Source organism: Notechis scutatus, chromosome 3 (genome assembly GCF_049901735.1).
Source record: "Notechis scutatus isolate UNSWTSFEM ecotype Mainland chromosome 3, rNotScu1.2, whole genome shotgun sequence".
NCBI classification, from domain to species: domain Eukaryota; kingdom Metazoa; phylum Chordata; class Lepidosauria; order Squamata; family Elapidae; genus Notechis; species Notechis scutatus.
This window is the reverse complement of record NC_142011.1, coordinates 183356961-183373150: the sequence shown is the minus strand read 5'-3', so window position 1 is coordinate 183373150 and position 16190 is coordinate 183356961. Positions and strand designations below refer to the sequence as shown.

Genomic DNA, 16190 nt, shown 5'->3' with positions numbered 1-16190 from the left:
TTTTTTTGCTTAGGATTGTGTTGAGATTTAGATTTGCCCCTTGAAGTTGAGGTGTGTGAACCACTACCCCCTGCCATTTTGATTATAGAATTTACAATACGCTTGTTATTTAATGCTATATTGTATAGGCGGTTGGCGCGCCCAGGGACCTGACCAAGGATGGACAGAGTCCCCTTACCGCAAAAATGGCGACCGGCCGTTATTTGTGGTGCGCGCGCCAGCAGCAATCTCCCACCGTGAAAAAGGGATTAGCTCCAAACAGCTTTCCCTTAGGGCTAAACCGGATGGGAGGGGTGAAAATAACCAGGCGATTACACCTCCACCCCTAAACAGCGCTCTGGGGGAAAAAACTTCGATACGATTCAGGAGAGAGCGAGAGAGAAAAGCCACACCATTTGTATGTTAAAATGGCACGGCTATCGCTATGGCAAGGGTAGGGGTAGCGGTGGGGGGATGCGGAACGAAGCCGAAGCCTCCCTCCGCTTAGGAGCGCAAGAAGCGCTTCCTGATAATGTGATCCCTGATGGCCAGGTGGCAAAGGCAGCGTCGGTGGATCGATGAGCAATTGTTAGAAGAACCTGAAAGATGAAATTGACTGTCTCCAAACCTGAACGAGAATTCTCCTGTTTTGGCCAAGGAGTAACGAAAAAGCACTGCCTATCTCTCACAGGGCTGAGCCAAAACTGGGGAACGCTGGGGAGGAATCCCGTGGAGGAAGAGGAGCATTCTGCAAATTAAGCCCAGCCTAGACAAGCAGAGACTGAAGCCCCTCCCCACTACTGGATGCTCTGAGCAGCTCGTGGGAGAACTTTTCTGTCACTGACTGCATTCCCTATAATCAACTAAAGTGAACTGAAGAACCTTCTTGGATGAGAAGCGAAATGTCTGCAAAGAAAAAAACAGAAAGTCCAGTTGTCTCCTGAAAAAGCATCTTTGGGACAACCATGACTTGGATGACTGACAATCTCCATAGAAAATAATGGAAAAAATGAACTTGTGATTTATGGTTTTGATGATTAGATAGGATAGATCATAGAAAGGAAAATATTACATGTAACTTTAGAGAGAGTTCAAATATATTTGTACTTAATTGCTATGCTGTAGAAAGTATCAGAAGCCACTTCTTTATATATTTTCCTTTCTTTTCTATTTTTTAACCCACCCCTTTTTCTTGCACATTTTGCTTTCTCCTTTTAGTGTTTGTTAGTTTGTGTTAGCTTTTAGGTTCTTATTTAAAAGTTTTAATAAAAATTATACTTGAACAAATATGTAGGGGCTTCACAGCTGATTTTTGAAAGAATCTATAGGAGAGATAACAATTCAGCACCCAAATGTGGAAGTGTATTTAGGAAATAGTTTTTCATATTTCTTACTATTCAAATAAGCCAACATAAGGCCTGGATATAATATTGTGCTGCTCTTATTGTATTACATACAACCATGCCATTAACAGTGGGTTGAAAGAATGCAGGAATAAGGCTACATACCCCAAAGAATAAACATATTATGCAGGACATAGAAGGCCCCTTCCATTCAGAGATGAGTAATTAAAAGAACCTTCTGCTATTTTTCATAAAATTTACTATTGCACATACATGCTAGGATTGCAAGTTTTATATACAAACTATATTGACACTGGAGTTTCCAGTTTGATGCTTTTAATGCAGTGCTTACATTCCTTAAAGTTGTTGTCCTGGCATAAATGTGCATCATAAAATATAATTAAACTGAATAGGATGTATTTTTACTAAATGTGATCATAACATCAAGTGTGATGCATTACCAAAGTATTATGTTTAACCAGGTCTGCTTTATGTTGCAGGAATGTGTCCTAACATATACAACTAATAATACTAGATAAACTAAGACATGTTCTTACCTGTAAATCAATCATGGGGCTTCCTATACGCCTTTTCCAGCCAGCAGTCTTGAGAAGGGACCATAGAACTGCCAGGCCGCCTAGAACACCCAGTGCTATCTGCAGGAACAAGTAAGCAAATCATATGGCTTTGCCTATGGAAATGAGCAGACAAGTTTCAAAGAGGTTAAAATTTGGCAGGAAGAGAATGCTTACATCAGTGTGAATGAGAGCCTCTGACTGGTTCATTTCATAATCGACTGAGAAGGAAACCTAAATAGTGAAATTGTTAGAATGTTAAAAGAATAATTTCACAAAATTAAATCACCTCCATCTACGTAACATTAGAGCAGGGCTGTCCAACCTTGGCCCCTTGAAGCCTGGCGGACTTCAACTCCCAGAATTCCCCAGCCAGCAAAGCTGGCTGGGGAATTCTGGGAGTTGAAGTCCGCCAGGCTTCAAGGGGCCAAGGTTGGACAGCCCTGCATTAGAGTATCGGTCATAAAATATAATTACTTTAAATAAAATGTACATCATTGACTTCTCATCTATTTGTTAAGCTAGGTCTTCAGTTTTTGGCACAAGAATGTTGTGACACCACAGACAAAGTGGATGGTGTCAGAAAAATTGTGGCTACAAAACAGAAATTTGAACCAGCCAATGGTAAGAAATATTCAAAACAGCCTGGCTTTATATGCAAAACTGGTACTGAGAAATTGTTTAAAAAAATAATACATAATAGAGTGAAGGAAGTCTAACTCAGTGACTCTTGTCTACAGGAAAAAAAAAATATGGGAATGGAAAATTGAGGCACAAAGTATCATCATCATAGAGTATTGGGCATGCTTTTCTTATATGTCACCCAGAGTCACATTTGTGAGATGGATGGCTAGATATTAAGCACAATTATGGGAGAAATAAGAGACTAAGAAATTAATCAATGTTTAAATAAATCAGAACGGAGATTTTGTGAGGATGCACCAGTGTGTAATTGTTCATTTTAATGGCCATTCAGTAAATTGGATTAAACAGGCAAAAGCTTAGTTCTCTTTTTTAAGCTCTGACTTAAAAATATGTAAAATGCTCTTTTTGGTTAATTGTTATACCTTCATAATGATCAATATCCAGGGATTTCCAGTTTATTAAGTTAGTGGAATTATTGATTATTCAGTAGGATCTATCTTGGTTATGCCCGGCTAAGCTACTGTTAAATGTAGCTGAGAGGTAGGGAAAAGCATTACCTTACCATTATATTCTCAGCATTAGGATTCTGGATGAGAACATCACTGTAGGCAATTGTTATCAGAGGTGGATAGATGGCTCCCCTTTGAGTGTTCCGCACTAGACGAATGCTGCAAAAAGGAATGCAATGGAGAGTTAGCTAGAAAACCGCAATTGGCACCATTAGAAGTAAGGTAACGAGTCTGCAATGTGTAATCTCTTTACATGCAGTTCTGTTTTGTTTAAACTTTCTTTTTCACTATATGTAATGTGCCTAGCATCTTTTTTTTTAAAAAAACAATCTCATTATTCTTTTTAACTCCCAGAACTTTTGTTACAGAACTATGCTTAAATATGGTTATTCACTATAATAAAAGGTAGTATTATTACTACTGTTAATGGAAGATAGGCAAAGGCAGAAACTTGGAAGAAAAGGTGACATGGGGTATAGATCACAGAAGAGGACAGAAGAAAGGGATATGGTGCATTGGTCTTGTGCTACTAATTTGGTAAAATCTCTCTAGATTTTGTCTTGGATGAAATTCAGAAGAACTGAAATATTCTGTTTCTGGGTTAGTAAAACTGCAATCTACTTGGCTAAATTTCCTGGCCACGGTGTGTTTGTTTGGGGTTAAAACAAACATATTTCCTGTTTGTATACATCCTTCTACAAAGTACAGATTATAAAATTAAGACAATACACTGGTCCCATGTCTCATCAACAGCACTTACTTTTATCAATAACTGGTGGCTATACTGGAGCAAGTCAAATATGAAATTAGCCTTTGCTTTGCAGTCCAAGTATGAATCATATCATTTTTAAAGCTACTTCCCATTTCACTGTTTATGGTAGCAAGTTCCTTCTTCAAGAGTAAAATTTACTGCAATAACTTCCTGAAATTTTCATTAAGGCTCACACTGTACATATAGGCAAAATATTTGTTTGAACTAAGGATGTAATCGTCAGCATGTGATGGACCATTTTTAGCCTATGATCATACTTTATGTAAAAAGAGCAGGATAAATTCCAGGGAATTCAACAGAGCTCTCATTTGAGCAGATATGTGGGAGTTTTGATGGTTGGTGGGCATTGGGTTACCTTATTTTTGTGCAGATTTTTTTCTCACAGCAAACTAGTATGCTGGATTAAAGAAAATTCAAATTTGAATTTGGGAATTTACAGCAACCTTTTCAAACTTTATATAACCTTACCTTATTGCTATTTTACTAGCAATTCGGATTACTTTTGGCTGGCTTTCTAAGTCATTTTCTCGTCCACTTAAGGTATCCACCAATAATATACGCCGTGTCAAAAACCAGCTATTCACATTGCTGCCTTTGAAAAAAAATGCAAAATTACGATTTTAGACAAAAAATTACTGAAAGAGAAGGAAAAATAAGGAAACTTGCATTATTTATCACTAATATAGAACAATGAAAACAATGACATAAATCATATTGAATAACTTTTAGTTGTTCCATATTATTAAATATATTTTAATATATTTACTGTTAAAACTAAAATAACAGCTGAAGTTACTTCAGGAGCACATGTATACTGCTTTTCCTTCTCCACTAGCATAGCTGCCCCAAGACTGAATATCTGATTCTGTTTTTAATTAAATGTTTTAATTAAATGTTAACTTTATGTCCAAACTCAAATAAACTGTGGCTGGTCTTATAGTTTACTGAAAACAACTCAATTTCAAACAATAATTTACAAACTGGGCTTATTTCAATAATATAGTTAAATTAATCAGGGCTTAAAAATAAAGCTTCAGTTAACTGAAAACCAAATGAACACTTCTATCCTATTGATAGAGCTACCTGAAAAGAGAATAGGTAGATTTAAGCCTTTTCCTGTTCACTTATTACCAAATTAGAGGGCTTGGTGCTCATTCAAATGAGACCATTGTGTATGAATGAGATTTAGAGTGCCAGTAGAGTTACTGATAAATAGTAGCAATAATTTTGAAGAATAAGAAAATGAAACTATGCATTTATTACATCTACTTTTTATCTATGGAATCACTGAGATACAACAACAGAATATTCTTACCTTGGTTTACAAATATTTCATTATACTTAAGATTCACATTTAACACTGGCACAGCCCAAAGGTATTGTTGTCCATCTTCTTCATCGTGATATTTGAGGAATATATCATAAAACACAGGTTCAGCATAATCCTTTAAAATCTTGGAAACTGAAATTGTACACTGTATCAAAAGAGCAAAGGAACGTATAATGTGTTTTTACTAACATCCAAGAAAATTCAAAAATGGAAAACGTTTTAAGGAAAAATCCTTCCCCTTAAAACATATACCTTATTATTTTGTAGCAAACTGAATGACAGAACAAAGAGATTATACAAAAGGCTTCAAAAGTCTATATACAATTACAAAGTGCTCAGACAGATTTTCCTGGGCATGTTAATTAGGACATGAGGGTAACAGCTTCCCTTTCACTATTTCCAGTGCTTGGCAATTTAGAAGCATTAAAAAAAGAATGTTATTATTTGTGTTAGGTAAGTTTTACACTGAGATGAGGATTAAAGTAAAAATTCAAAATAGATTTCACATGATTAAGACAAGTATTAAAAAATAATTTCAAAAATAGAAAAAAAATCATCTAAAAGGAAAAGCATTCAAGCAGCCACCGTCTTTTATTCTCCCCACTCTTTTTTCTCTAAGTACTACTTAAGTATTTTTATGCAATGCCTTATACTTCCACAATCATTGCCATTTCTGTTTAGATAATTTTAATTTAAAAAAATTAAAAGGACAACCCTCAAATTTAACACTGAATGAATTGTTGATGGTGTTTTTGTATGCACTTTCTAGTAGTACTGATTTTTCATGTCTTGCTGATCATAAAAAGCCAAAATATTTGGAGTTCAGGCATGGCTTAAAAACTAATAACAACAGTAAACAACAATAAAATTCTGAACTGCAAAATATGCAGTATAAATATGCACTTCTTAGTTAAAATTATGTGATCCCCAAATGTAAACTACCAGACTACTTTCAATTGTGTTCGTAGTGTGATAAAACAGAATGATCTTATTTCCGTCAGTCCATATGAGAGTATGGAATTTTACCCAAGAACAGCACAACAACTGGACATTATTTTATTCTCTAGCCTTAATTAATGTGTACTTTATGAATCTTTAAAAAAAAAACACCAACTATGCTTACCTTTTGTTGGTAGGTTGTTCCAAACTTATAAGCAGCATTCAGCCTAATTAATGTGTCTGGACAAAGCTGTTTTTTAAAAAGAAAATATATAGCATTCTTCATTATAATATTCTCAGATTTTTAAATACATTTTACATTCATTCCTTTTTTTAAAAAAAGGTAGAGGAGTTATGTTTACATGGAGACAAAATGCAGACCTTGCCACTACAGATATGAAGCACTACAGATAATCTTTGACTTATGACCATAATTGAGCCTGTGACAAGTCATGAAAGCCATCAAGGGGATCATCGTGGGACTGTCCCCGATTTTATGACCTTTTCCCGACAGCTGTGAAACAGACACAGGGTTGCAAAGCGAACTGATTACTTGCTATGGGGTATTTTTTTGCTGGAAACAGAATAAACAAGCAAACCTTAAATGTAGGCCAGTTGCCAAACTCTCAAATGCAGTTACATAATTTAATGTATGTGGCTGTCAGAACTGTGTATTTCGGTCATAAATACCTTTTGTGGGGTTAATTGTAAATTTGAATGGCCACTAAGCTTGTAAATTGAGCACTAATTGCACCAGGGATATCAAAACTATCTTCATTGTAAGATTACATTAACAGTTTGAAGGAATTTCTCTCCTCCTCTTCTTTTTACTCTCTGAAAAATTAGAAAAGGTCCCTTCTGAATTCCTTCCTATGACCTGCTCCTTCTGGGTTCTGAGTTATCTTTTATATGGTTACATTGGTTTTATTGTATTGCGAACAGTTTCTGGGGTCCATCCACAGTTTCGTTGTACTTGTATGACAATAAAGTTCTTCTAATTCTAATTCTAATTCTAATGATGGTTGTCCACTCTGCACTCTTCCTCTTGTCTCCCAAGGTCATTTCCACATATGATTACAGGTAATCCTCAACTTAAAACCATTTGTTTAATGACTGTTCAACGTTATGACAGTGCTGGAAAAAAATGACTTATGACTGGTTCTCATACCTCTTACCACCACAGCATTCTTGTAGTCATGTGATCAAAATTTGAGGCTTGGCAACGGGTATGTATTTAGGATGGTTTTAGCACCCTGGGTCACATGGCCATTTGCAGCCTTCTCAGGGGGCTTCTAATAAGCAAAATCATTGGGGAAAGCAACATTCACTTAACAATGTTTTTGGATTAATGACTACAGCAAAAAGGTCATGAAATCAGATGCAACTTACTTAATGACAACTGAGTGTCAGAGGTTCTGGTCCCATTTGTAGTCATAGGTTGAGAACTACCTGTACATTTTCCTACCAGTGATTTGAGAAAGTTACAGAAAGCTAGGTCTATGCTGATGGGACTCAAAATGCAAATGTGGATTCATAATTAGAAATGTATCAATGATGTCACTGTCTCCATGGAACTACTTCTATGACTAAAACAGACTCTTCCCCATCCTACTTCCTGGACACCCCTGTATCTTCTTTGGAAGACTCTTGAGCTCCTGCTAAGTATGCAGGAGTGGTGATGGGAGAAGGAAAGGAAATGGAAGTTCACTTACGTAATGTTACATCTCGTCCTGTTTAAATACATTTAAAGCCTTTTTTAACCATGACAAATGTGTTCTACTAGATTCAATAGACAGGTTTGATTAAATCTGATCCTATGTTCCTAACCCAAATTAATACAAGGTGATATGCTCTTTCCTTACCTGTAAAAGACCATCTTCTAAACGTTGCCATTTCAGAAAATTTCCTGTTGCATCGTATGAGGCTGCAATAAAATTTAATTTCACTTCCTGCAAAAAAGAGAGGCGCTTTCAAGATCTAGGCTCTTGCATCTTAGGCACATCTTTTTATGCAAGATCAAAAAGAAAATCAGAATGTTATTAACATTTCATGTTGTGATTTACAACTGTATTAGAAAAATTATCATAAGAATTAAGTACTAAATGTAAATCCCTACCATCCATTTACCATATGGAAACATAATCATGGAGAGGCAAAAGTTACTTCCTTATTCTTAAAATATGAAAAGGAATAATAGCCATAATTTTAATACAAAGAAGTGTTACAACGTACCAATGTAGACCCAAAGCTATAAGATAGAACTCTCTCAGCATAACAGATATGGGGATATATTAATTTTTAGACTTTAGTTAAATGCATGATTATTCATATTGTACATATTATAAATTAATGTCTGCCTATCATAAGTATGCTTGCAAACTCTCCCTCTTACCTAAAACGTTTCCAAGAAAAAAGGTCAAAACCCAACAATAAAGTTTATAAACATCTGTGAAGTAAATGAAATTAATTTATAGAACATTAAATCCTAATAAATAAGCTGTTTTGACCCAGCATAGGAGCTACAGTAATTTCCCATTTCCTTCAAATAATGAAAATCTGAAAAATAACAACATCTTGGTCATTTCAAACTATATGAAAAGCTCCAATATAACTGTAAAATGGATTTTTATGTTCTATTTTCAAGGTACATATTCAAAAGTAGTCTACACCAGTGGCCCCCAACCTTTGGGTACTAGGGACTGGTTCCGTGGAGATTTTTCTGCAGTCCAGAAGGGACATGGTTGCTTGTGTTACTTGGATCCCAAGGATAGGGTTTCACTTTTTTGTGAGGCTCAGTTTCTGGTATGCCACGGACCAGTGCTGGTACATGGACTGGAGGTTGGGGACCCCGGTCTACACTACAATAAATGACATATCCTCAAGAAATGAACTAATACATTAAAAATAGTCCCCTGGGTAAATTAATCACTATAAAATCTTATCAGGGACAAATATAGATTGAGAAAAAAAGAGTTTTTACTGCAGGGAACCTACCTCATCTTTTTCTTTAAAAGTGAAGCTAGTAGGAAGCTCCGTTCCATCAAGAACCTGGGATGCTAAGCCTGGTTGGTCACCATAGAAGAGCCATGGAAGAGACTGTCTCCTGCAAACAATTATTCAGTGTTTACTGCAACCTACATATGACAAAAGCATATAGCATACAATTCAAAGGAATGACTGACAAAGACAACATACCAAAATGATATTGAATGGACAGTACCAAGTCCAATCGTGTTTGCAAACACATATTGAAACAAACCACATGCATCAGGAGTGGCAGAGCTCAAACTATTCATGTTCATAACACACATATTTCCCAAGGCTTGGCAAGATGTAAGATTGGAATATAGCTGAAAGAAAATAAGCCAACGATTATGAACAGAATTATATAAAAGATTTAAAAAGAAAACAATGTTTTCCCTTGTGAATGAAAGAAAATAAATGGGTTGTTTTCTATCATTATGCTCCACACAGTTAGTCCTTGACTTACAATGCAGTCGAATTTCTGTCGCTAAGCAATGTGGTTGTAAAGCATGACTGCATTGTTTAGTTATGGCAATCCCTGTCATCCCAGTTGCCATCATTAACTGAATCCAATGGTTGTTAGGCAAGTTAGCAGGCAGGTAAGAGCTGCTGCAGGGTGGGGTAGGGCAGAAGGGGATGCGTGTGGGTGGAAGGGAGATGTGATGAGATTTGGAGAGGGTACACAAGAGAGGTGCCATAAGGTTTGGGGAGGGGGCAAGGCAGGCACAGAGGGAACACGGGATGTGTCAGTGGCCAGTGCAATGTGAGCTCAAAGGCTCTGAGGCAGGGTGCACGTGTGAAGGTGACTTATCTGAACAACTTGTGCCCATTCCTGCTGGCTTCCCCACTGACTTTCTGAGGAAGCTGGCATGGAAGGTTGCAAATGGCATTGTAACTGGTACTAAGTGTGAGCCTGTTGTCAAGGGCTCAGATTGTGATCACATGATTACAGGAATGCTGGGATGTGACATTACACTTTATGACTGTGTTGATTAGAAAAGGAAATTCTGGTCCCAACTGCTACTAAAACCTAAGAATTGTATAAATTATACAAGGATTAGAAATATTTATGAGTAATTTTGTTCAAAAAGAAAATTAATTTAATACATACCCAGCAAGCAGCTGCTGATGCTTGAAGATTTTTATAAAACCATTCTGATCTTAATGTGATGCCCTAGAAATGGAATAGTTCAAATTGTTACAGGTTTGTTGTTTTAACTATTTAGTCATGTCCGACTCTTGGTGACTTTATAGGCAAGTGCTCTCCCTGATGCCCTGTCAAACACAGCTTCTTTCAGTTGTTGGCTGTTCATTTTTGTATCAGCTTTACATGCAGAGTAAGCCAGGATGTTCTTTGCATGCCCTTTTTTCTGGTTCCACTAACCATTCCTAGCATCACTTACTTCTCTAATGAATTTGCATGTGTGTTAAAGATATCTTAGTATAATTCTACAAACGTCTGCTCATAAGTCAGTCCCAGGTATAAACAAAAGACTGCAGTCTCATGACTTTTTCCTTCAAAGAATCAGCAACGCTTGACTTGATGGTAACCAAAATTAAATTCAATATTACTTTTCCAAAACTTGAAAGCCTGTCAAGATTTTGAATACAGATTTATAGAAAGACAGCTTCTGAATGATCATTAAAGGAATTTACAGAGTTTCTTACTTAATGGTTAAGAAAATTTATCAGTAAAATCAAATCTATTGGTGGATTTTCATTCACTAGATGCGTGGAAGTTGGAAAGTTATCTGACTGATGTTATGACATAGATTTCTGCACTAAATTGGATTTCATGGTCAAGTAGCTTCTTTTGACTTTTGTGTCTGTGGTTCTATTGCATATTAAACTTAGCTTTATGTTAATATGCTGCGGGTAAAAATGATGTATTTATGTAATTGTAGGAGCTTAAAATCAACAATTCTTTTATGTCCTGAGTGCACTGGTTTTGTAAATCATATAAAAATGTGACTATAACTTACTAGTTTTCCAAATCGGACAGTTGCAACTCCCTTTGGAGGGAAATTTCCAGTGCTTGTGAAACATAAACCTCCTGTCTGAAATTGAAAAATATATAAATCTTGTCATGAACATATATATTTTAAAGGTAGATGTCTTATCCTAGAGAAGCCCTTCTAAAAAGAACGTTTCTTTTACATTGAAGATCCAATAACAGAAGCAGCTCAGAAAGGAAGCCTCTTGAATTTTAGTAATTCACCATTTATATGAGTCCTATCCTATCTCCCATTCAAAGCAGCGCGAGGAAAGAATTTTGGAGGACATGTACGTCTCATTATAGTGAACATACTGCTTAGATAACTATTAGTACCTAATTCAGATTTAGCCATGCAAAACCTAACACCATCCCTTCCAGTCCCATCTATGTCCACTAAAACCTATAACAAATTGGGAGTGTCACATGGAGTGGGAGGAGGCTGCAGTAGGGTTGCTGCACTACAAATGGGCTGGCCCTGAAAGATAAATGGTTCCTCCACATCAGTGGTTCCCAAACTTTTTCAGTCCACTGCCCCCTTGGTGCTGCAAACTCATCCTCAATGCCCCCCACCTAGGGGCGGGATTCAAATTTCTGTGGGTGTGGCCTAATTTGAGGGTGTGGTTTGCTGGTAACGTGATTGGGTAGGCGTGGCTTCCTGCTCACGTGACTGGGTGGGCGTGGCTTGCTGGTCACGTGACTGGTGGCGTGGCTTCCTGGTCACAAGTCTGGGTGAGCGTGGTTTGGTGACTGGCAAACCAAATACAAGTTGTTCTCACTTAATGGCCGGTTGCTTAGCAAGTGTTCTAATTTATGACTGGCCTCCCCAGAACTACTTGACCTGTTTTTGGAGTTTTGACAGCCATGCACACACATATACACATGCTCCCTTCCAACTGCTGGAGCAGGTCATTGAACTAGAATCGGCAAAGCATCTCTGATTAGATTCTAATCGGAGATGCTTTGCCGATTCTTATTGATTTGTTTTATTTGTATTTATTTATTTTATGTTGCTGAATTGCATTGACATGTATGTCCCTTCTTGTGCACAACCCAGAAGCTTTTGTGATTCTTTGCAGCAAAAATTACCGACCTCTGGCTTTGCTTTACTTTTCAAACATGCCGGCACTGCTGTGTTCTAGGTGCCAGCCCCGCAGGTCCACCCCATTGAGCCCACTGCACTGGAAGGACCTGCCCAAGCAAGTTCGAGTGGAGCAGTGCACCAAATCAATAGGGTGAGCCTGGGAGAGGGAAAGAGAGAGAGAGAAAGAGAGAAAGAAGGAAGAAAGAGAAAAGGGAAAGAAAGAAAAAGGGACAAAGAAAGGGGGGGCATGGAGGGATAGAGGGGGGAGGGGGGAGGGAGAGAGAGAGAGAGAGAGAGAGAGAGAGAGAGAGAGCTGATGCATCAGATTGAAATGAGGCCTAGTTTAGAGACCCTTTTCCACATTGAAACATCTTTGCCAGCATCTTTGCCAGCACATTGAAACATCTTTGGCTTCTATTAATTAAAGGTTTCATGGACGAAACATGGCCAAGACTATCAGGAAGTTCTCACATTTTGTTGAGACTTTAAACAGGATCCATTGGACCAGATCTCCACCCTAAAAAATTACTTTTCCCCAATGTATTACAGTGCCAATTCTGAAGAAGGCAAAACCAAAATGTATTGGTAAATTACAAGGAGAACACACACAGACATACACACACACACACTCTCCCTTCTAACCCTGCTGGAGCAGGTGATTGGACTAGAATAGTTATCTCATTATCTTTCTTCTCCCTCCCTCCCTCCTTTATTTCTTTTTCTTTCTGTCCCTTCCTTCCATCCCCCCTCTTTCTTTGTCCCTTTTTCTTTCTTTTCCTTTTCTCTTTCTCTTCTCTCTTTCTCTCTTTCCTCTCTCTTTCCCTCTCTCAGGCTCACCCCATTGACTTCGTGCACCGCTCCATTTGGATTTGCTTGGGCAGGTGCCTCCAGTGCAAGGGGCTCAATGGGGTGGAACACAGCGGCGGTGGGATGTTTGAAAAGGAGAGCAAGGCACTCTGGCTTTGCTCTATTCCCAATGCTGCGTTCGGGGCGATGCCCGCGGCGTGGGATGTTTGAAAAGGGGAGCAAAACCACTCTGGCTTTGCTCTCCTTTCCCAACATTGCGTTCAGGGTGACGCCCGCGGCATGGGATGTTTGAAAAAGGGAGCAAAGCCACTCTGCCTTTGCTCTCCTTTCCCAATGCTGTGTTCGGGGCAGAGCTCCTTTCACCAGAGAATGCAAGTCAATGGGATGACCCTGCGGAGTTTTGCCTTGAACGCGGCGGTAGCGGGATTTTTTCTCACCCCTGAATTGTGCCCTGCCGCTCACCTCCAGCGCCCCCCTGCCATCTCTTAGCGCCCCCCTGCCGCCCCCCTTGCCTCTCAGTGCCCCCCTAAGGCATACCACCGCCCCCCAGGGGGCGGTACCGCCCACTTTGGGAACCACTGCTTCACATGACTCTAGGAGAACCAGTGAAAAATAAATGAATGCAGCTTATGTGAACAAGCCTCCATATTCAATACAATGAACTATATTGCTTATTAAATTTATACCCCTCCTTGGTGCTCAAAGATCATCGAAAGTAGCTGTTTTTATTATCTGCTGTTTGTTACACTTACTAAAATGTTTGGCTCAGAACAGCTACATGATTTGTTAACGCTGATGAAAGTTGGTTGACATCTTTTGCACCTACAAACAAAAGATAAAATGAAATGTGAAGAGTGTACATAGAGTTTAACATTAAATAATCTTAAATAAAGGATGCAATGGTCCTTAAGTTAATAAGCAACACAAATAAATACAATCTCTCCCAGTATCATGGTAGCATGGCAAAGCTATGTACCACATTAGAGTTAAATCAATGTTGAAAAATCAGCCTGCAAATAGAACAAGTTTTGATATTTTCTTCTGACTTTTCTTCCTTTTAGCAAAATAGTAAGAATTGCCTTTGAAGGAGGACACAATTGAATGGAAGGGGAGGGGGGAGAAGAAAGTGCTATTTCTGAATTAGTCCAATACATTTTCAAAAGTGGGAACACTTTGAAATCTTTACATTTGGTAAACATCAGTGTTATTTTCAATTTTGCAAATTTAATGAAAATAAATAAGGCAAATGTTGTTTCCTAATCCAATATACATCTTATATAAATAATATACTTACATGTTATTTAATGTATTTGCAGTTGAAAATGACTGTTCCTTTCCATCACACTGAACACATAATGCTGCTTTCAGTAGTGAACCATTAGTATTTCTTTCCACTTAAAAAAGTACAAGAATATTAGTAATAATATTACTATATATACTATATTAAATGGGCAATGTATGAATACCATGTATATTTTAAAATAGTAAATCCAGAAAATTCAGTTGACAATGCTTAATACACAACTCCCAATTTGGAAATCTTGGTCATGATCTTTCCAGGAATTACCCCAAATGAAAAATTAACTGTGTAAATATGGAAGTGCTTTTCGCTCATGTACAATCACTTATTTCTACTAGTTATTTTATAGGGAAAAAAAATCAACTTACATGTTTTTAAAAGGAAAGTTTATATGTAATTATGTAGCCACAAAAGCTATGTTGTTAAGTCTCTCTCAACACTATTCTATGTTGCAACTTTCATCAAAGAGAAAAATGGTGTCATAACCTAACTTGCTGCAAAAATATAAATTCAGAGGAAGAACATGTTTTCAGAGAAAATATTTTATTTTCAGTTTGGGAAAATAATAGAGTTCAGGAGAAGATTCTGAAAACCATTCAATCAAAGACACTGACCGCTTGAATAACACAGCAGGTTTGCTTTGCTGTAAAACTATCAGTGATTTCTAAATGAGATGTTTCATTTTAGCAAAGAAGTAAGAAAATAGCAATAAAATTTACATTCAGTTATTATTTGGAATAGTGGATCTGAAAAAAAAAATGGAATTGTTTTATTTTTAAAATACAAATTGGTAATATATAATTATATACCCTTTGTTCCTGGAATAAATAAAACGTAATTTTTCATCTGTTCACTGAACTAAAATGTTAAAATATATCTCACATATATCTTTCTATATAGATTTGCCTAGAAAAATAAACAAAAAAGCATAAAATAACTTTATAAAATTCTTACCTAGAATCTCATTATTAGCGCATATACATTTTCCTTCTATAGTTAAGCCACTAGGACAAGTAATGCAGTCCCATCCGTCTTGAGTAACTCCATTCTAAATGAAAGATTAAAATTATTTAAAACTCACTTTAAAGCTTGTAATGTAGAAAAAAACACATTTACCTACTTTTTAAAATAGAAATATTTTAGGTTTGAGTTTACCATGGTTTCTGCACATTTTTCACATGTAATAGATGTTCCACCTTTATCAAAAACTTTTTTGAATCCTGGAAGACATTCACATGATGTACCTGAAAAATACACAATACCTTGTTGTATTATCTGCTTCAAATTACAATATTTGCTTTAGTAAGGATATGATTGAAAGAGATCTCTAAAATTTCTCTACCTATGTTGCCTTCAAATGTTTTCTGGAATGTATTCTGGAAAAATATGAGCATAAATCATAAAGATAGCTTACTAGTATTCCAGGCCAATAAGATATGTCAACTACAGGTAGTCCTTGACTTACGTTTAGTGACCATTCAAAGTTACAACAGCAGTGAAAAAAATGGACATGACCATTTTTCACATCTATGACTGTTGCAGTATCCCCCTGGTCATGTGATCAAAAATTGGATGCTTGACAACTGGTTCATATTTATGATGGTTACAATGTCCCGGGGTCATATGATGCTTTTGTGATCCTTCTGAAAAGCAAAGTCAATCAGAAGTCACGTAACAACCATGTTATCACTTAACAACTGCAATGATTCACTTAACTGTGACAAGAAAGGTCATAAAATGGGGCAAAACTCACTTAACAAATGTCTCGCTTAGCAACTTAATTTTTTGGCTCAATTGTGGTCATAAGTTGAGGACCACCTGTATTTAAAAGACTCTCTAAAAGTTCTCTGTCCAGTGCACCATTTTTATGTTTATTATTATTTCTGTTTT

The 16190-nt window shown here is 37.0% G+C and overlaps 1 protein-coding gene across 1 annotated transcript in view; it reads right to left on the bottom strand.

Moving 5' to 3' along the window:
• The window catches only part of TMEM67 (transmembrane protein 67), a 40421-nt gene that overhangs the window by 22815 nt on the left and 1416 nt on the right, over positions 1 to 16190 (bottom strand). The window contains exons 2-16 of the mRNA XM_026690896.2: positions 15456 to 15544; positions 15255 to 15348; positions 14295 to 14394; positions 13753 to 13822; positions 11099 to 11173; positions 10228 to 10290; positions 9288 to 9442; positions 9087 to 9195; positions 7955 to 8041; positions 6277 to 6342; positions 5139 to 5298; positions 4292 to 4415; positions 3105 to 3210; positions 2075 to 2131; positions 1880 to 1978 (exon numbers count right to left, since the gene is read on the bottom strand). Of these exons, the coding sequence (XP_026546681.1) occupies positions 1880 to 1978; positions 2075 to 2131; positions 3105 to 3210; positions 4292 to 4415; positions 5139 to 5298; positions 6277 to 6342; positions 7955 to 8041; positions 9087 to 9195; positions 9288 to 9442; positions 10228 to 10290; positions 11099 to 11173; positions 13753 to 13822; positions 14295 to 14394; positions 15255 to 15348; positions 15456 to 15544 (1454 nt within the window). The remainder of the gene's footprint in view (positions 1 to 1879; positions 1979 to 2074; positions 2132 to 3104; positions 3211 to 4291; positions 4416 to 5138; positions 5299 to 6276; positions 6343 to 7954; positions 8042 to 9086; positions 9196 to 9287; positions 9443 to 10227; positions 10291 to 11098; positions 11174 to 13752; positions 13823 to 14294; positions 14395 to 15254; positions 15349 to 15455; positions 15545 to 16190) is intronic.